The 21,280-nt window shown below is 41.3% G+C and overlaps 2 protein-coding genes across 2 annotated transcripts; both read left to right on the forward strand.

The window, feature by feature from the left end:
- Positions 1 to 4,189: 4,189 nt before the first annotated feature.
- On the forward strand, positions 4,190 to 11,217 carry LOC308293681 (uncharacterized protein; the record flags this gene model as incomplete). Its single annotated transcript, XM_080736276.1, has 9 exons — positions 4,190 to 4,281; positions 5,272 to 5,309; positions 5,396 to 5,690; positions 6,131 to 6,196; positions 6,803 to 7,045; positions 7,187 to 7,294; positions 8,722 to 9,333; positions 11,004 to 11,051; positions 11,162 to 11,217. The coding sequence occupies exons 2-9, from the start codon at positions 5,292 to 5,294 to the stop codon at positions 11,215 to 11,217; spliced, it is 1,446 nt and encodes a 481-aa protein (XP_080592402.1). The 5' UTR covers positions 4,190 to 4,281; positions 5,272 to 5,291.
- A 2,174-nt stretch (positions 11,218 to 13,391) lies between these two features.
- LOC308294712 (polyubiquitin-like) lies at positions 13,392 to 17,819 on the forward strand. The gene is made up of 2 exons (XM_080737510.1): positions 13,392 to 13,522; positions 16,125 to 17,819. Exons 1-2 carry the CDS (start codon positions 13,450 to 13,452, stop codon positions 17,255 to 17,257), a joined length of 1,206 nt encoding a protein of 401 aa, XP_080593636.1. The 5' UTR covers positions 13,392 to 13,449; the 3' UTR covers positions 17,258 to 17,819.
- The last annotated feature ends 3,461 nt before the right edge of the window (positions 17,820 to 21,280 follow it).

A 21,280-nucleotide genomic window follows, 5' to 3' on the forward strand; every position in this document is an offset into this window, starting at 1 on the left:
ACCGAGGTGCTCGTCCACCATAGTGCCAGGAATGGCGCAATGGCCAAATCAAATATGGCTGCCATCGGCTATGATGAAAATCCAACTTTTCTGTTTCTGGGTGTATATGCACATGTAATACCTCTATTTGGACTAATTGTGGTGTGGGGAATTCATTTCTGATATTGTTTTGACCATTTTGGGCGATTTGGACCTCAAAAGGTCATGGTCAAGGTCATTTTGCTATTCAGAAGACCGCGGGCCATAACTTGGCCATTGTTAGGAGTAAAAACAGGTGCAGTAGGTCTAAATCAACTAATGCTGACATGTATAATTCATTTCTGACATTGTTTTGACCATTAAGGATCATGTTGTCTTTGAAATATCAATGTCAATGCCATTTTCTAAAAACGATTTTGTTCATTACTTGCACTTTTATAGTATTTTTTGTAAGTTTGTTACTATTTTATAGTAAGTTTGTTTTGTTTATAACAAAAGACATACTAGTGGGAAATACAACAAGTAAACATCCACATTTAACTTTAAAGGGGGGTTTTAAATGGGTGTTTAAATGAGCAAATAAGACTATTTACGAATAAAAGTGACGAATAAAATCACACAACAAAAGCACACACAAAATTAAATAACAATTTCCCTCAAAGTGCACCATATTGGGATTGTGTGCATCCAAGTTAGTATGATGTGTTTTTACAGGATGTATTCAGCAAGGCAGCCATATCCTCGAGAGTCGAAGTGTTCCTTGCATCCGTGACCGTCCATGTTCCATTGGTTCTAGTCTTTCCTCAGGTTCCTTGGCTGTTGCAAGCAGGTGGCAAGACATGCACTAGAAAGGTGCCTTGTTGGTCTCAGGCAGCAGTTGTACTTCTCTGCTACCAATGCTGTCTTGTTCTGTCAAGGTCTTTGCCTCTCCAAAGTTTGTTAGATATTGTAATTGCAACTCTCTGGGGTCCACTCATAATCCTGGCGACCCATTATTCCCTCCATTAGGTTAGGGTTATGGGTAGGTTTAGTTATAATAGGGCCAGTTGACTCCACATGTACCAGCAGCTTGGTGACAGCCTCCCCAATCTAGTTTAATCTTTGGGATCTCTTCACCTCCAGCCCCTTTTGCAGGGAGCCACTCATCATCATCAGAGATAACAGAGTCGATAGACCCATCCCTCATCAACTTTACAAATTCTGGGTGTCTGAGGAGAACAAACAGCTCTCCAGCTGTGTGTTCGGAATATGGTGTCCATTCAAGCTTGTGGCGATGTAGGTAGAACGGCTGCCTTGGAATCTGAAGGTTCCAGGGTCGATTTATGTCTCCTCAAGGCACATATGCCTTGGAGACAGGAGATGACTGCATGGGCCAGGTGAGGATTAAACATGTAGTTATGGCTTCTGACCGAGTACAATGTCTAACAAACTTTGGAGAGGCAAAGACCTTGACAGAACAAGACACAGTATTGGTAGCAGAGAAGTACAACTGCTGAGACCAACAAGGCACCTTTCTAGCGCATTTCTTGCCACCTGCTTGAACAGCCAAGGAACCTGAGGAAAGACTAGAACCAATGGAACATGGAACAGGGCATGACATAAAGGCTTGTCCTGTTGTCCGGGACAAGTGCCCATAATATGGAGTGGAGGGAGATAGGGGGGTCATTAGCCGTCCTTTTGTTATTATTTCAATGTATGAAATTTTTATCCGGACAAGTGACTTTTGTCTCCGGACAAGTGAATGGGAAATATACTTGTCCAAAGGACAACTGCCTCAAAAAGTCAATGTCAAGCTCTGATGGATGGAAGGAGCACTTTGACTTTAGTACACTCCTGCCATGTCTGAAGCAAGAGACTCGACACTGATGGAGTTCTGTGCATCATATTTTGCCATGGAACAATGCCAAATCCATCCTGTAAAAACACCTCATACTAACTTGCATGCACACAATCCCAATATGGTGCACTTTGAGGGAAATTGTTATTTAATTTTGTGTGTGATTTTGTTGTGTAATTTTATTTGTCACTTTTATTCGTAAATAGTCTTATTTGCTCATTTAAACACCCATTTTAAACCCCAATTTAAAGTTAAATGTGGATGCTTACTTGTTGTATTTCTCACTAGTATGTCTTTTGTCATAAACAAAACAAACTTAATATAAAATAGTAACAAACTTACACAAAATACTATAAAAGTGCAAGTAATGAACAAAATCGTTTTTGAAAAATGGCATTGACATTGATATTTCAAAGACAAGATGATCCTTAATGGTCAAAACAATGTCAGAAATGAATTATACATGTCAGCATTAGTTGATTTAGACCTACTGCACCTGTTTTTACTCCTAACAATGGCCAAGTTATGGCCCACGGTCTTCGGAAAAGCAAAATGACCTTGACCATGACTTTTTGAGGTCCAAATCACCCAAAATGGTCAAAACAATATCAGAAATGAATTCCCCACACCACAAGTGGTCCAAATAGAGGTATTACATGTGCATATACACCCAGAAACAGAAAAGTTGGATTTTCATCATAGCCGATGGCAGCCATATTTGATTTGGCCATTTGCGCCATTCGTGGCACTATGGCGGACGAGCACCTCTGTGATTTTTAATGTCTAGGGACCCACTGACTCAGTTCAGGTGAGAAACTCCCCTAACACCAAATTGCAAACAGGACTTTAAGCCAGATACTGTATTAGTAACAGGGAACTGACTGCCACTTAACATAATCCGGGGAGTTGGCCTTGACAATGTTGCTTGCATTGTCTTGTACACAAGCGATAACACGATCAGTCAGTCCCCAGTCATCAACAGAACCATTCATCTTTTCTGCCTCAGCAGTGTGTCTAACTGATAGGAAGATTTAAGCTTCCATTCTTGGTCAATGAAATGGCTTGTTATTGTTATGTAACTTTCTGTGGTCAATGCGGTCCAGCCGTCTGTTGTGATAGCAACACGTTCGGCTGTGGACAGCTTTTTTTTTAGATCAAGTGACATCGCTTTATAACGCTTTTCAATTCTATCTGTGATTGTTGCTCTGGCTGGAATGTCGTATTCTGGTTCGAGGAAGTTGATTAAATCGGTGAAGCCTGTTCCCTCTACAATGCTGATAGGCAGCATGTCCAACCCAATCATTTTGCAGATCCTTTGTGTGATTTCCTCCGACCGACGAGAATCACATTTCCTTGCTGGGCCTTGCGCATAGGAACCCATTTCCCCCACCCCGCCACACTTGTCCCATGCCCCGGATGCCCCTTCCCCGGGGTATGTCCCGTTGACCCCTGCCCCTGCTCCCCTGCCCCCGATCCCTACTGGGTCTCAGTAGAGGAGGCAGACAAGGCCTTACGGGACAGGACTGATTTGGACAGTGATCTGAAACAGTGAGTAAAAAGAAAAGAAAAAAAAAAAGATTGTGAACTTGAACTGTTGTTGGGATGTGGGGTTTGTATTGGGTTGCGCTGCTTTGCTATCTCAGGTTGTTACCATGTTGCCTTTGGGCTGTGTTTTTTTTTTACCTTCCAGAGCGGTCCTCAGGGACGAGGACTTTTTGTAGTGTAGCGGCCCCTTTAACTGCGGCCGGATGTCATGTGATGGTGTAAGCTCTTGACATTATGATGTATGTGTTTTGGTGTTACGTTGATAGCAGTCTGTGCTATGCTGAGGGAGCTTCATGTTAACGTTCATGCTGAAAAGTGCCTCTAATAAATGTGAGCCTAAACTGAGGATTACGTCTCTGCCTTCCTGAGATCATTACTATATGAGATCATTACTACATATATATATATATATATATATATATATATATAGACCTATTATAGACCTATTTCCAAATAGCCAGTGTACTGTATATTAAAGTGGTTCAATCAAAGTTATCAATTTATATATATATATATATATATATATTTAAGTTCCCGCATATTTCTCGTAATTTCGCATTTTCTCGCAACTTTCACAAGTTCCAGCATAATTCGCATAGTTTCGCATTTTCACGGCATAAATTCACATAAAAAACCTGCATTATTCACTGCATAATCAAGGAAAAAAATAAATAAATATATATATATATATATATATATATAAATTGTAACCCTTAACCAAGAACAACCCAGACACATTTTACAATAGCACCCTGTTATTGTGTGACATCAGACGGCCAGCCCCTCAACTACACTGAATAAACACAGGAAGTACAGTTTCACCACCCACACAGCAGATGCAAGCTGCAATACAGAGCTGCATGAAACATTAACCTCGGCTGGAAACTTTATCGGAGATGACTCTTTTTCTTTGCCTTAAGGTAAGATATTTGATCTGTTTTGACTGATTAAAACCACACGTGAATGTGATAAACACTACAGACTTGTGCCTTGGGTGTGCCGTAGACTACAGTAAACCACTCACCAGGAAATCCCTTTTTATGGCCTATTACAACATCATATATTGGTAGTGACGAGCATACATACTCATGACAGTTGTACAACAACACTTTAACTGACTTCCCTGTGTCTTGAACATGGTTTAAACATAATGTATCATGACATACAGTATGGATCATACATGTTACATGTACACACTAGGTCTATTGAGAGAAGCCCAAGCACATACTGGTAATGTATAATACTGAGACATGGTCACATTCTGTGGTTTCACTTTAAGTAAAGTGAGAGAAAAGGTTGTTTACACTGGAAATATGAAGTGAAAGTGTTTAGGTGTCACAATCAGTTCAGCAACATGTGAATGGAGATGAGTACATACTGCCATCTAGAGGCAAATAGCATCAAATCAACATGTAATGCCAGCACATACTGTAATATGGATAACAAAATGTTGACTTTTAGTGGTAGAATAATACTGTATTTCATTGCACATTATTTTACATTTCATGAATCTTCTGCTATAAGCATCATTTAGTTCATAAAGCCTAGCATAAGTGGAAATGTAACATGTTGATTCTTGAATGGAATAAAATACCAATCCCCCTTTCTGCACCACTTACAGATGCCCAGCATGTGTATTTACATATTTATAATATTTATAAGCCTATACAGTACAAGCTTATTACATTATCTATACTGATTACATACAGTATAGATGAAGTAAAGTTAAGAATACATACATCGGCCTACAATACATACGCATAATATGTTTATGTATTGTATGTAATAATCAGCTTGTGAATAATGTACCATAATAGCCTATATACGTAATACATACTGTATGTATGTATGTATTCTTAACTTTTGTCATCATCACAACAAGACTAAATTCCTTCTTTGCTTGTCAGCAGGGCCTCATCCAGAGAAGACCATGGCTTCTTCCACTCAGGTAGATACAACTCAAAATACGTATTACGTTGATCACATGTTGTTGTTACACTTGATACGACACATTCTGCTACTCCTTTTTGACAGGAATCCTGTGTGAAAATATTAAAGAAGAACAAGGTGAAACTTGTCAGGTGGCTCAGTACAGATTTCCAGGTCATTCTGCAGCATGCACACTCTAGAGACATCGTTGATGACAGAGTGTATCAACGACTGAAGAATAAAGCATCGCCAGAAGATGCTTGTTTCCACCTTATTGATTCATTGATGTCTAAAGGAGAGGGTCCTTCATCTGACTTCCTTGAACTTCTCAAAGATCCAGAGATTCACAGCACTTATAATACACAACTCAAGGACTGGATTCTTTCTCTTGAGCTGCCAGGTAATAAAAGAAAAGGTGAAATCTTTGTGCTGTCTGGCTTGGTTGTGTTCGGGGAAGGAAGTCAGACTGGGAGGGTGATCTTTGTTGCAGTGTTGGTGGTTATTTGGCATTAAGAATACATTGGGAGAAATAATGGGTACAAATATTTGTCTGCTCTAAATAATAATCTAAATAATTATAACAGTAATAATCATCTTTGTGCAATGTGGGGGTAGCTAACTGTAGCGTGTACTTGTAATCAAAAGTAATCAAATATTGTAATTTTATTATCTCCATTATGTAATTCTTATCTTATTTGGTCAGCTGCTACATACAAAAAAATATTTTTCCAACGATCAACATTATCAACATTTGTGATTTACACTTGTGAACACAATATTAAGCTAAATCAGTGTTAAAAATTAATCCAAAATGATGTTCCCTCATTCTTTCCTCCACAGGACAAACTAAACCAAACATCCTCCATTCTGCTGCAGACACATTCTCTGGTACAGACACATTCTCTGGTACAGACTAACAGACACATTCTCTTCACACTTCATTCACTGTTGTATGTAAAGTACTTTGACTTCTCTCTGTGAGAAGTGTGTACAGTACGTAATAGAATGTACATACATACTTCAGTACTCACTTCACCACACTACACGTTCATAAGAGTTGTTGAACAAGCATTCACAAACTTGCAGGCTTATGCCAAGGCTAAAATGTAATTTAGATTATGTAGACACTAGACAGATGGCAGGTTCTTGTTCTGTTGACCTGGCGTGTGTATAGTTTCAAGGTACATATTATTGATTACGCACATACTGTCATTTAGGCAAGACATGCCACCCACATTCTAAGTACGATCTTGCAGAAAAAAAAGAAAAAGCTGTATCTCTACGGCTTATTGGAAAACATTATCTCAACTGTTCAATATTATGAGTCTGATTTTGAAACAATGTATTTATTTTATTATGAACTAACAGGTAGTCTTAAAGTTGGCTGGCTGGTATAATGTCAAAAGATTATTACTTGCACTGAATGGCACAGTTGTGAGAAACTCTTTTTACTATACGATAGTTTTCCTGACCCCTTAATGTGCCCCCCCGCCCCCCCCATTCTTCATACAGCTGCTGCACATATACAGATCTGTGTCAAGACCCTCACTGGAAAGACCATCCACCTTAAGGTCAAGCCAAACTACACCATTGAGAATGTGAAAGCCAGAATCCAGGACAAGGAAGGAATTCCCCCTGACCAGCAGAGGCTGATCTTTGCCGGCAAGCAACTGCAAGATGACCGAACCCTGTCTGACTACTACATTTGGCCAGAAGCCACCCTCCACCTGGTGCTGCGTAGGAGCTCTGTACCAGGTGAGAGTAGCTAACAGTAACGTGTACTTAATCAGAAGTTATCAAAATAGTGTAATTTTCTTCTCTCAGTTAAGTAATCATTATTATCATCCTTGACAGTGACTTGGGTGAATTTCCTAATTCGGTCTTTCTTTGTTACAGAGCCCATCGTTGATGACCTGCAAAGTGATGTGTCCAGACTGGCCACCAACATCCATGCTGACATCACACCTAGACCTTCTTCTTCACGCATGAAGAAGACATTTGAAAGTACAAAATCAGGGGCCTCTCTTTCCCTGCTCGGGCTTTTTTTCCTCCCAATATAGGCCCATATAATTTCCCATATACACAATAATCATTAAACAAAACAAGTTTAGCCAACTATTTGACAAAAATACAGAACAGGGTGATACTATTGGGTACAATGGTGTCAACATAGCAACAACAATGTTGTGGCACGGACCAGTCTGTGCCTCAAACGGCCTGCAGTCAGCCAGATAATTGCTTGAGTTGACACAGGTGTGCATGTTCTTCATACACCTAAGAATTTGAGTAAAATGCTTGGATGCCCAGAGTGAGAGGGCAGCTTAAGGACAACTCTAGACTAAATATAACATAGGCTCATTTTCCTATTTATATTGATGAAAAATACGGTAACTTGCCATGGGTTCTATTTTGCAGTATTGCGCCTTTTGTCCAGACAGTTTCCCCTGCAGCCCTCATAGCGGAGCCCATAAGCATATTGCTACTTACACTATTTATTGTGGTAATTTTTTTTTTGTTCATCAATCTGTTATTAGTTGTCATTACACACACATCATTACGTTGGTTGTCCCACACAAGCCGCAGTAGTCTGCTAAACAGATTGTTTTTGTTATGTCTGTGTTTTGGCAAGTCCTGGAAAAGACCAGGAGTCACTTTGGCAGTTTCAACCAAACGCTCACCCCAAAACATGATTTACCAAACTGTGGCGGCTTGTGTAAAAAATAAAAAACAAACTTCGACCATAACAAGTGTAAGTAATATATGCTTATGGGCTCCACTCTATGCTATGAGGGCTACTGAGGCCTGCTGGGAAAACTACTTTTTTATTGTATTTGTGATTTAGATGAATCTAACATGGATGGTTAAAATGGAGTTTGAAATCACAATGCTGGTATAGGAAGGATACAATGAATATGAACTAGAAGCAGTGCTCTTCCGAGCACAGGTCTCCGCCAGGTCATGAAGGTTATTGTGGGCTCCTGGTGGCACTTTAATAGGCAAATGTGAAAGGGGTGCATACATGTCTTCTTCGGATTTTCACGTTAATCGGATGCTGCATGCATGATTTGATGCATTTTGCTCCAAAAATGTGTTTAGCAAAAGTCAACCTGCTGGTGGCGCTATAATAGGCCAATGTGAAAAGGGTGGCATTTATTCCTTGACCTAGTGGGAATGTACGTGCAAAATGTCACAGAAATCCCAAGCTGTAGTAGTAGTAGTAGTAGTAGTAGTAGTAGTAGTAGTAAATAAAATAAGTGTGAAATACAATAATTCTATACCTTAGAGAGCCTAACTTGTGCAGCAATTAAACTAATGTTGTTGTAACATTATCAAAACACTATCAATGATGAATTCATACATACATGCAAACAGTCTTTCTTTCTTTCTTTCTTTCTTTCTTTCTTTCTTTCTTTCTTTCTTTCTTTCCTCAGATCTCATAACAAATGATGAAGACGTTCGGATTGTGCTGGTGGGGAAGACTGGAGCGGGAAAGAGTGCCACAGGAAACACCATCCTGGGTTCTAAAGCATTCCAATCCAAGTATTCATTAGAATCTGTGACATTGAGCTGTAATAAGGCCAGTGGTGTAGTGGCTGGTAGAAAGGTTTCTGTCATAGACACTCCAGGCTTGTTTGAAACTGGAATCAGTCAATATCAAACCATTAAAGATGTCACAGAGTGTATTACTTGTACTGCTCCTGGTCCGCATGTGTTCCTGGCTTTGATCCAGAGATACACTGATGAGGAGAAGAAAATTGTGGCACAGATTCCAAAAGAATTTGGAAAAAGTTCAGACAAATACACCATGATTCTCTTCACTCATGGTGACCTGATTGAACGTCCATTTGAAGACACTGTGAACGATTCTCCGAAAATACAAGAATTAATCAGCGAATATAGTGGTTTTTGTCATGTCTTTAACAACAAAACTGAGGATCCCTCTCAGGTCACTGAGCTGCTGGAGAAAATCGACAAGATGGTGAGGAGGAACGGTGGATACCACTACACCAACCAGATGTACCAAGAAGAACTAAGGAAACAAGGTGAGACAAACAAGCTATTCCTCATCAAAGGAGTGGTCATTGGAGGAGTAGCTGGTGGGAGGGTGTTGTCCAGTGTTGGGCAGTAACGCGCTACTTAGTAATCATTATTATTACTTTACTCAACTAGAAGCAGTGCTCTTCCAAGCACAGGTCTCCGCCAGGGCGCCATTTCTTCTTCGGCCTTTAACGGCAATGTGACGCTGTATGCATGATTTGAGGCATTTGCTCAGCAAGAGCCGCTGATACAAACGACCTACGGCCTGGTCGCGACTTAGGCCACGACTTGGAGGTCGTAGGTCCCGGTTCTGGAGGTTTTGCGCGATCTCGGTCGTAATTCAGCGACCTGGGAAGTCCGCGATCGAAACTCTACGCTTGCTAAGGGAAGGGACGCGAGTTTAGAAACTCTACGCTTGCTAAGGGAAGGAGCGCCGCGATCGAAACTCTACGCTTGCTAAGGGAAGGGACGCGAGTTTAGAAACTCTACGCTTGCTAAGGGAAGGAGCGCTCGTTTTCAACAGCGTCGGCAGGTTAGCTACTCAGTGTCGGCAGGTTAGGGTTAGGGTTAGGGTTAGGGTTAGGGTTAGGGTTAGGGTTAGAGTTGGGGTTAGGGTTAAGGTTAGGGTTAGAGTTAGAGTTGGGGTTAGGGTTAAGGATAGGTTTTGGTGCACCTCGCGCGGTCCAAGTGACTACAATGGAGCGCTTCCTACCTCCGGTTCAGCCAATCACAAGCTTCAAAAGGTTGAATAGCGCTGCTGCTCTAGAATATTCTGCAAAAAGACCTTTTAAATACGACCGCGGACTTCCCAGGTCGCTGAACAACGGCCCGATCGCGCAACAACGGCCCGGGGACGACCGAGGTGGCGCAACCACGGCCGGGGGTCGCGAAACTAGACCGGCCGCGACCTAACAAGTATGTACCGCGAACTACGACCTCCAGAACCGGGACCTACGACCTCCAGGTCGTGGCCTAGGTCGCGACCAGGCCGTAGGTCGTTCGTATCAGCGGCTGTCTCTCCATTTGCTTCCAAAAATGTGTTTGGAAAAAGTCAACCTGCTGGTGGCGCTATAACAGGCCAATGTGAAAAGAGGCAGAGATTCTGAATTGGAATCCAGGGAGTGTGTGTGCACAGTTTGGCAGCGACCGGAACAACGGCGCCGGAGATTAGCTGGTAACAGACTTACGGATGGATGGACAGACAGACAGACAGACAGACAGACAGACAAAACATAGTCTCCCCATGCCTTCGGCCTGGTGGAGACAATAAAAGAAAAATCTAAGAAATTCCATAAATTAGAAAACAAGATTTAAGAAGTAGTGACATAGTGAAACTAGCACATCTAAAAGCTAACATTGTGAGCTTGTAGATCTGCTATTTTCACTAGTTTAGGCCCAGTGCAAATGTCTTAATTTCTCTTTTGGATCACAAGCAAGAAATGTTGCGAACCACTGGTATATCGTATCCTGATCGTATATCAGCAGGATCCTGGATGGCTTGATACTAGGCTTAAAATAATTGATATAAAGTCTATGGGGAAAGTAAATGGGACCCATTTTTGAGTGGCACCAGTAAACCACGCCCACTGCTATGCCCTATAGGCTACAGTGTTACCTCATGTACATATCAATACATGTGATTTTATTCTATAATTAAGTGTCTCTCATGTTTCAGAGCTTAAAAGATTGATGGATTCATCAAACCTGACTGCAGCATCTTCAGGTGGGTCCTTTGTTTATTGAATGACTTCTGTTACCCACATGCCTATTTCATAGGTATTGTGTAGTAGTGTATTTGTGTTGACGTTGCGTCAATGCTGTGTATTTGTGTAGATGTTGTCTTGATGTTGTCCAGGGTGTTTTATGGAACGGAAAAGAGTCTAGGCTAGGGCATGTGGAGTGTTGTCCAGAGTGTTTTAGGGAAGAGAGAAGAGTCTAGGACTCATGGAGTGTTGTCCAGGGAGTTTTAGGGAAGGGAGAAGAGTCTAGGTCGGATGCGTGGAGCAATGGGGTGTTTTAAGGGAAGGTTCAGACTAGCCTGGGTGCCAGCCTGCTACGCTACGTTCAGTAGATCAGTTTTGTCAAGTGACAAAACTACGGAACGTAGCTGGCACCCAGGCTAGGTTCAGACAGCATTGTGTTAGCTGATCTGAGGGAGCAGGAGGGTTTGTGGGGATGGATAACTCTTAATCCACACTGCACGCGAGTGACGCGATGTCCCGCGAAAACTGTCCGCATATGGAGCGTCGGCCATTGTGTTGCGACGTAACCTGAACCAATCAAATAAATAAATAATAACATAAAGTGTTTGGAGGGCGGGACATGGCCCATGGCCATTTACCTCTATGGACGTGACGTCGCGTGAAACGTTGCTCAAATAGAGGCTCCACGAGCAAAAACGAGTGGGGTTGACGACGTCGCGGTACGACACGTTGACGCTCGCGGGAGGTGAGGACATCCCCATTGAAAAAAATTATTTAATTCGATTTCATCGCTCGTGTCGCATCGCGGGCAGTGCGGATAATTACAGGCTTTGTCATTTATTAATCGCAATTAATCACGTTTTAATCGCACATCGATATTTAATAATAATAATACATTTATTCGTAGTGCACTTTCCAATCAAAGATTCTCAAAGTACTACAATGCAGAATAAAAACATAAAACGTTAGCAGAGTTTAAAAGCAGAAAAAGAAATCAGGCGCGGATTGCAAGTTACTGTTCCAGCTGCGCAGTTGCACCATTACGGTAATTCTGGTAAACAAGGAAAAGCAGTGAGACATTGTGGCTGATTCTCAATACCCGTTCTTGTTTGTTCTCGGGAACTTGTGAACATCATCAGTCGGTGCCGAAGTACTGTTCCAATCATCAAGTTTGCATCTGAGCAAGTAGAGACCAAATACCTTTTTGTGAACTTGATCCACCCGATCCTCCCACTTTACCAAGTCTGCCATGGAGCTGACTTTCGAAGACTTTTCACAGCATCTTAATCTAAGGCTAAGGTTAGACATAAGTTCCTTTCAGTTCATTTAGACATTAAGGTACAAAACTAAATTTACACTTGTTTTCCTTTTGTTATATTTCATATCATCACATGATGACGAACAACATGTTGCCTGAAACAGATGAAGAAAAAGGTGAGTTTTTTCCATCAATACTTGAAGTAACCATTAACCAGTGAGTAGGTTGTTGGCTGGTGCTACATTTGGTTTTCCAGGATGCAGGATGAAGGATCTCCTTGGAAATACAGTAAGCCGCAAGGCTAAACTGGGTTTCCTTTTAGTTGACCTTGTACCAGTGAACTGTACTGTCATGAAAATGAAACTGTACCTTTCCCTACGCAAACTTCTAATAAATACTTCAATCAAATAATCAGCTGTTACCAGGTGGCCATCTAGAGGGGGTGCCGAAATTGGAAGGTGGTGTGTGTAGTATTCTGAAATCAATGTCACTTTCAAGATTGGAATTCTCGTTTGCAAGTCACATCACTGTGTGCATGGTTAATTAATCTTCTGATACTGCCTGCCTGCCTGCCTGTCTGCCTGTCTGTCTGTCTGTCTGTCTGTCTGTCTGTCTGTCTGTCTGTCTGTCTGTCTGTCTTTTGGCTGGAACTGGGAGCTGTAGAGGTGGGGGAGGCAGCCACCTCTCCGCTCTCCACATAGCCTAGTTGAACAGTTAGGCTAATTAATGCAAACCAGTCAGTCACACACACTAGGAATGCTACGAATAAATAATCTGCAGTATAGAGGAAAGAAGGTGTGAAATGTGTGCTCCTTTTGTTGAATGTATATTAAAAATAAAGAGGGGGGCGCACGTCAGAGAAATCTTGCCTAGTGCCCAAAATGGGGCTAGGACCCGGCCTGGTGGTTAGACTACTACTGTATTCATGTGTGGATGCAGAAGATGCAGGAGCTTCATTTTCTGTGATGCATTTATCTCAGCCAGTAACAGCCACTCTTCCTTTTCTCTTCCAAACAGGACGTTTTGTGATGCAGCACAAGAATCAATTCATTCAAAACATCACACCTTACATGGTCATGTACATAGTAGATGGTCTAGGATCCCGGGTCTCTCATGAACTCCTTGCTGAGATTGAAGCTGCAGAGACAAGTGAGGACCAGATGAAGACCCTGTACACATCACTGCTAGATCCTGGGGAGACACCTGTTAGAGCAGCCTTTTACAACGCTCTTGGTAAGATCCAGATGTATTACTCAATGACTTTTTTGTGTTTTTTTTAATCACGTTTATTTATTTTTTTAAAACACATTTAACTTTAATATAATTTGTAATAGCATAGGAGGCATGGTGGCACAGTCGGTAGCACACACGAAAAAGGGAAGTTAGATTCCAGATATGAGCGGGGTTCAAAAACACAGGTTGGTCAAATTCACAAGACAGCAAAAGTAAAAGAAACACAGATACCTGGACCACACATTGAATGTCATGACAGAGAGGCACACCCCACATGGTCCTTGCCAATGAGGACATTTATGACGAAAAAATGGGAATGCATCAGCTCAAAGTGTTCAAGGTGAGCACTGAGGGTGAGGCTAGAAAGAACGCACCTAGAGCTAGATCTGTTAGAGTGGTCATACAAAAGGCAATGCAGGAAGATTTAGGCCTATATTTCTGTCCATGTTATATGTTAATACTTCAAATAAAATAGCCGATCTACATCGACACATTGTGAGCGTGTAGATCAGCTATTTGAATATTTTACAAAAAAAAAGGCAAAAAGTTTTAGGGATATCTATTTGGAACAAAACCAAAGGTTATGAGAAAAAGTCAAAAACAGGAGAAAAGCTATGCAAATACTCTGTTACATGCAGGTCTCACTGAAAGATCCTGCTGAGCATTGTCAATACACAAGGGAAAATCTAAACAAAAAAGTGATTCTGATTGTATGGGTTGAAGATCTGATAATTCACCCTTTGTCAGCCTTCTGATTGGTCCCTGACTGGTCAACCAGAAAAATCCTTCTCTTTTGCTACAGGGGGCGGAGTTATGCAGTGGGACAAAGTCCCCATTCTTTCATTCACATCAATGCAAAGGGTGTAGTTTTAAATTGAATCAATATTTATTTTTATTTTTCATTTATTTTTTGCTTTGTCATGATAAATAGTAACATTCTCGAAAACAGTACAGTGAATACACAGTGAATATTTGTTGAAATGCTAAAAATCGCTGGTCGGTCGATTACTAGCCTTAATAGATTGACTTAAAGGACAACTTTAGTTTTTTACAACAAGGATTCATATTTTAGATTGTAATTAAAGAATATAAAAGATGAGTGTTAAAAAAAATTAATTTACTTCTTTCTATTGTTTTAGAGATTCTTATTTCAGTGGTTGGGGGCATACGTACAAGTGGCTAAATATGTCATTTTACACAGAATAAGCCCATTCCCAAGATACAACGCAACCTTTCATGGTTGGATGTGACTTATGGGAGCTAGTAGTGTTACTGTAAATAGCAATAAATGAACTGCTGGCTTATTTTGTCTAAAAATACATATTTAGCCACTTGTACGCATGCCCCCATGCGTACGCATGCCCCACATTTTAGCACGGTAAACGCAATAAAACAATAGAACGAAGCAAATGAAAACATTTTAACACTTACTTTTTCTTTTCTCTAATTCACCGTTTGTCAGCCTTCTGATTGGTCCCTGAGACTCCCTGACTGGCCAACCAGAAAAAATCATTCACTTTTTGCTATCGGGGGTGGAGTTTGTGCAGTGGAGAATGTTGCTTTGGGCTTTCATCGCCGTAGGCACTGTGCGACACGGCGTTTGTACAGTACGGCCGCGCGAGGTGATAGCGATTTCGCTCATTATAATGAATAAGCTTCAACAGACTAGTTCACATGGACCTTATCAATGTAACTAAGAGTTACAATTGGGTTCATATATTTTAAATGGGCAGAATTACGAAAGCCAGCCTATTATGTGAGTAGAACTATGCCAGCCTATTATGTGAGTAGAACTATAATCTGTCTGTCACCTTCCTACCCAAGATGCACTGCGCTTTCTCTTTCTATTAATCTCCTGTCTGATCCAGAGGATTAAACTAATTAAAACATATATTTTCGGGGGAAAACTACTGTTTTGCTATGTAACTACTGTACTTTTTTCTTCCCTTTTTATTAATATCACGTAGATGTGTTTTTTATATAGCTGTAATGAGGCTATGAAAAAAAAATCCCATCCACTTCCACTATAAAAGAATCTGCAATGGTGATTCTGTCCCACTGGGATTAAACAAATTAAAACATATATTTTTGGGGGAAACCCTCTGTTTTGCAATGTAACTACTGTACCTTTGTCTTCCCTTTTTATTAATATCACCTAGATGTTTTTCCTTTGGTACTTTAAATTGCAATAATGAGGCAATGAAAATACCCTCTCCCCCCATTCACTGCCACTATAAAAAACAATCTGCCCAGGGTCATCTGTACCACCATAGTAACAGGGCAGAATGGGGCGTGATTTGCAAAAGAGAGAATTACAATCTAAAATATGAACCCTTGTTGTTCCTTTAAAGCTGACAAAGGGTGAATTGATCAAATAAGCAACACATTGAACATTAACTCAGATGATTCCAGTAAGGAGGAGAGAGACGGGAGAGCAGGAGAGAGAGGAGTGACAGAGATATATGAGAGAGAGAATGTAGGCTACCGGAATGCATTTTATTTTATTTATTTTTGACACCGCTCCACCCGCCCCATGAGAATTGCATCTAAAATCTCAATGTTTGTTTGTTTGTTTGTTTGTTTTTTACTTTTCTTCATACAGGTGCAAATATGGATATATTTTACAAGAACCTCGCTAACAGGATGGTCACCCTTAAGGTCAAGCCAAACAACACCGTTGAGAATGTGAAGGTCAAAATCTATGTCAAGGAAGGCATTCACCCTGACCAGCAGAGGCTCCTCTTTGCCGGCCAGCAACTGGAAATTGGCCGAACCCTGTCTTACTACGACATTTGGGCAGAATCCACCCTCCACCTGGTGCTACGTCTGAGGGGAGGCGGTGTGACGATCAATGTCAAAACCCTCACCGGAGAAATCTTCAGAATCGGGATTGAGCCAAGCGACACCATTGAGAATGTGAAGGCAGAAGTCCAGGGCAAGGAAGGAATTCCCCCTGACCAGCAGAGGCTGTTCTTTGATGGCAAGCAACTGGAAGATGACCGAACCCTCTTTGAATACAACATTCTACCGGGATCCACCCTCCTCACCGGAAAGACCATCAGCCTTGAGGTTGACCCCAGCGACACCGTTGAGAATGTGAAGGCCAAAGTCCAGGACAGGGAAGGAATTCCCCCTGACCGGCAGAAGCTGATCTTTGACGACAAGAAACTGGAAGATGGCCGAACCCTGTCTGACTACAACATTAAGAAAAAATCCACCCTCAACCTTGTGCTGAGTCTGATGGAATACATGCGGATCTTTGTAAAAACTCTCACCAGAAAGACCATTAGCCTCGATGTTGAGTCAAGCGACACCATTGAGAAGGTGAAGGCCAAAGTCCAGGACAAGGAAGGAATTCCCCCTGACCAGCAGAGGATGATTTTTGACGGCAAGCAACTGGAAGATGGCCGAACCTTGTCTGACTATGACATGAAGAAAGGTTCCACCCTGGTGCTGTGTCCGATGGGAGGCAGTATGTGGATCTTTATCAAAACCTTGACTGGAGAGATCATCCGCCTCGAGGTTGAGCCAAGCGACACCATTGAGAATGTGAAGGCCAAAATCCACAACAAGGAAGGCCCTCCCCCTGACCAGCAGATTCTGCAGATTCTGGTCAGGCCTGACCAGCAGATTCTGATGCGTGCCTTCCAGCAACTGGAAGATTGCAGAACCTTGTCTGACTACAACATTCAGGAATATTCCACCCTCCAGGTACTGTGTACTGGAGAACAGTAAATCATTCAAAACAAGTCTTGTTGGGGAGATATTTTGAATCTTGTGTGGTCCCTTTTATATATAATATAATGTTTATCCCACGATTTTGTAACCCATTTTTTCACCCAGTGCCAAGTGCCTAAACTGTAATCCTGGGCTCTGCTCTCCCTCTGCCACACATGGGGAGAGCCCTGGACTGAGCTCATGCTTCCTTCAGTGCACGAGGAGTGAGCAGGGCGCTTCTTTTCACCTGTCAGGGGGAGTTTCCCCGGCTGGACATAGCGCATGGAAGGAACACGTTATTCCAACCAATTCCTTTCCCCTCCATCAGAAGCCCCGGCTGGCCAGGGGGAGGCAGTATAGAGACCAGGATTGCTCCGTGTTTTTGTGAGGGTATCTACCCTAGGAGACACGGTGAGAACATGCAAACTCCACACGGAAAGGCCCTTTCGCCAACCCCACCTAGGGTGTGGGCACTGATGACACGGAGAAGAGAACACGCCCCCAGCGACCACCGCGTCCCCTTGCGCAAATCAAACCCAGCACCTTCTAGCTGTGAGGTGACAGCGCTACCTACTGCGCCACCGTGCCTTTTATTAAATTTTTAATTTTTTTTTTAAAATTTTAACCAATATTGGCATAAGATTAAAGATGTATGCAAGAATTAAATAAAGAATATAGAATTAAAATGTACTACTTTGCTAAACGTAATTGAACATGGTATTGTTTTACATGATTAAGTGAAGGGATGTCATGCATGTATATTGACATGGCTGGGTTTTTGTTACAGAGGGTGACATAGTCGGGGGCGTTAGGGAGATGACATGGTAATTTCGTGCTAATCAGTCTAAAAGCGCCAAATTTTGCACAGATGTAGCCAAGGGCATGCTCTAATGATTTAGCTAGGGCGCCCGAGTCTGCGACATTCGGGGTAGCCACAGCAGCCAAATCAAGTTGGGTCCCATACAGCAGGAAAATACCCAGAAAAACACTTTTTCTGTGTATTTAAGTAGGATGTGAAGGGTCCAACTAGGGGTTTGTCATGATGCTGAATCTATTGCAAACATTTGTTTTGCACAAAAAACATTCCTTGGGCTACAAATGGCCTGAGAAAATGATGGTTTAGTGATGAAAAGTGATGACGAGTCATCACTTTTCAGAGTTTTGTGGGTGTTTTCTGGAGCTGTGGCGACCAGTTCAACCAGTGATGTCTTGCCGTACTTTTTATTTCAGTTTTATCTATTCGTTTGGTCATTAAGGTCCACATAATGAGAGAGGCCTGCTCTGCCGGAAACGTCGCGAAAAAAGTTATGGCAATTTGCATATTCACTGTCCCATTGACTCCACTATACACTTTTTTTCCACTTTTGTTTTGATGACTCGTGACTTTTCACAGTTTTGTGGGGCCGACATTTAGCCCAAGGAATGTTTTTCATGCTAAACAAATGCTGGCAATGGATTCAGAATCATGGAAACCCCCTAGTTGCATGCTATTTAAAGCAGAATCTTTTCTTTATTTATATATTTATTAGGGCTGGGATGCGATTACAACTTTTAATCTAATTAATTACAGGCTCTGTGATTAATCATCGCAATTGATCGCAATTAATCACATTTTAATCGCACATCGATATTTGACCTGAGAAGCATTTTTTTCAAGTAAAACACATTTTGTTGTACGATCAGCTACTTCTCCTTTTGCGTTTGTTGTCTCTTCTTGGTTGGTGCATCGCTATGATCGGTTAGCGCGAAACTGAAGGTTCTGTGTTGCAAAAACAAAGTGCGATTAAAATGCATAAATCTTTTTAATCGCGTTAATTTTCTGTAATTAATTAATTGCAATTAATCAGTTAAAGTCCCAGCCCTAATATTTATCTTGTCCTAGTGGAGTCAATGGGACAGTGATTATACAAATGGCCATAACTTGTTTTCACGATGTTTCCAGCTTTTTTTTTTTTTTTTCATACAGCCAGGATTATTTAGGTTGGACCATGCTAAAGCAACCAAATATAGGCTACAGCCTTCCTTTCATGGACTTTTTGCTTCATTGTTTCATATTTAGTGTGCATGGGATAATCAGTTAACGATAATTGGTCCTATAATAGCCAATTAAACCACTTAATATTGACATGCATAATGACAGGGATAATATTATCCCTGTATTGCGACATAATGTGTCACACTCAATGCAACATGTCAGCTTGTAGGTCAGCCATTTTCACTGTTCATCGTACAAGGAGTATATAGGCCTTAAGTGCTGAAGAAGTGATGCATAATAAGATAAACGATAAAGACATGTGAAAATATGCAGATCTACAAGCTCACAATGCCTTGTGAGCTTGATTATTTTTGATGGAGAATTATTATTATAATTATTACTAGTATTATTATTTTGTGTAGTAGCCTGTTAAAGTCTTAAATTCCATTAAATTGTCACTTTTAAGTCACCTGGGGTCCCCCTCAAAATCATGTCAAAGCCTCAGGCCCTAATCATGCAATGAGACCATAGACTGTAAACCATAAAGTATTTAGGACAATGTTTATTAAGGTAAGAAAATCTAAAGTAAAAGTTCAGGGGAAATGAACGGAATCCTATGGAGCTTCTGGTACCAGAACAGCGCAACTAGCGGCCAATCATTGGAACTTTTAGTTCCGTGTTTGCTTCATTTTGGGTGCGTTCGGAAATGCACACTCAACGCGCTGGTGTGCCATGTTGTCGTTCGTTTATTCGGTGCACTTGGTGCGTTGTGGTTTGGAAATCCAGCGACACACTGGTGTGTTTAGTGCACGCACTCACCGACCCTACTCAGAAGATGGGGTTTGACGGTGTGGTGCGTCAGTGCGGTGTTCTGATTGGTTGGTTTTCATGGCCATGTCTCGAGCGCTTCTCAGCTGTGAACACAATGGCGTAGGAAATGATAACAAAATGCACCATTTGCTGCTTTATTGGTCCTTTTGTTTTTATTGTTACACACGCATCAACGTGTAAACTAACAGCAGGTAGGCCAATGTTATGAATTAAAATACCTATCAACATAGGGCGAATAGCAACTTTACGTTAGCAACTGCTGCTTTTAAGAAAGTTTTTCGACTGAAAAAGCCTCACAGCTGCCTCTTAACTGGTCGTTCGTAAATAAGCCACACTGAATGCACCCTACAATGTCACGCCCACTGCACTCACTACACTGAGCACACACCCGGTGCGGATTTCCGAACGCACCCTTTAAATCCGGACAACTGGACCCCTGAATGAGACACAGCTGGGAGAGCCAGGGCGATCAGAGATCAATACCAGGTGATCATTGACAGGTAAGCGTCCACAGCAGCAAACCAATGAAGAACTGTGGTAGGAAAAGCACCCACATGTTTTACTTATAATACTGCAGAACTACTCTGTTAGAAGTAGTAAGTCCACAATTCAAAATGTACTTCAGTAAATGTACAAACATGTTGGCTCCAACATGTACTTAAAGTACCAAAAGTAAAAGTACTCATTGTAAAGAATTTCCCATTTCATGTTTTCAAATGTATAACAATATATACTTACATACATAGACAAACACACACGCACACACACACACACACACACACACACACACACACACACACACACACACACACACACACACACACACACACACACACACAGAACACATTCTTTCATGGCAAAACACTGCACTCAGAGAGGCTCAGAGCGCCCTTTGAGCCCTTTTGATTGATAGATACCTTTATTATCCCTATTATTATCTTTATTATCGATAGATACCTTTATTATCCCAAGGGGGGAAATCAGTAACTAAGAAAACCAACAAAATAGTAATACTTACTAATGCAGTACCAATGCAGTGCCAAACAAGAAGAAGTGACCCTAATACATATAAAGTGTCCATAACAGTCACTGTTATGGTGTCTCACCATTAAAGGGATATTTCACTTTCAAAATAACTTTTGGTAATTTTATCATCTAATCAGGCTTTCATGAATACCCTGAACAGTTTTTAATTAGCTTGATTGAATATTTAGATATTTGATGTAAATGTTACC

Source organism: Nannobrachium achirus (assembly GCF_963921795.1).
Source record: "Nannobrachium achirus genome assembly, chromosome: 11".
Classification (NCBI taxonomy): Eukaryota; Metazoa; Chordata; class Actinopteri; order Myctophiformes; family Myctophidae; genus Nannobrachium; species Nannobrachium achirus.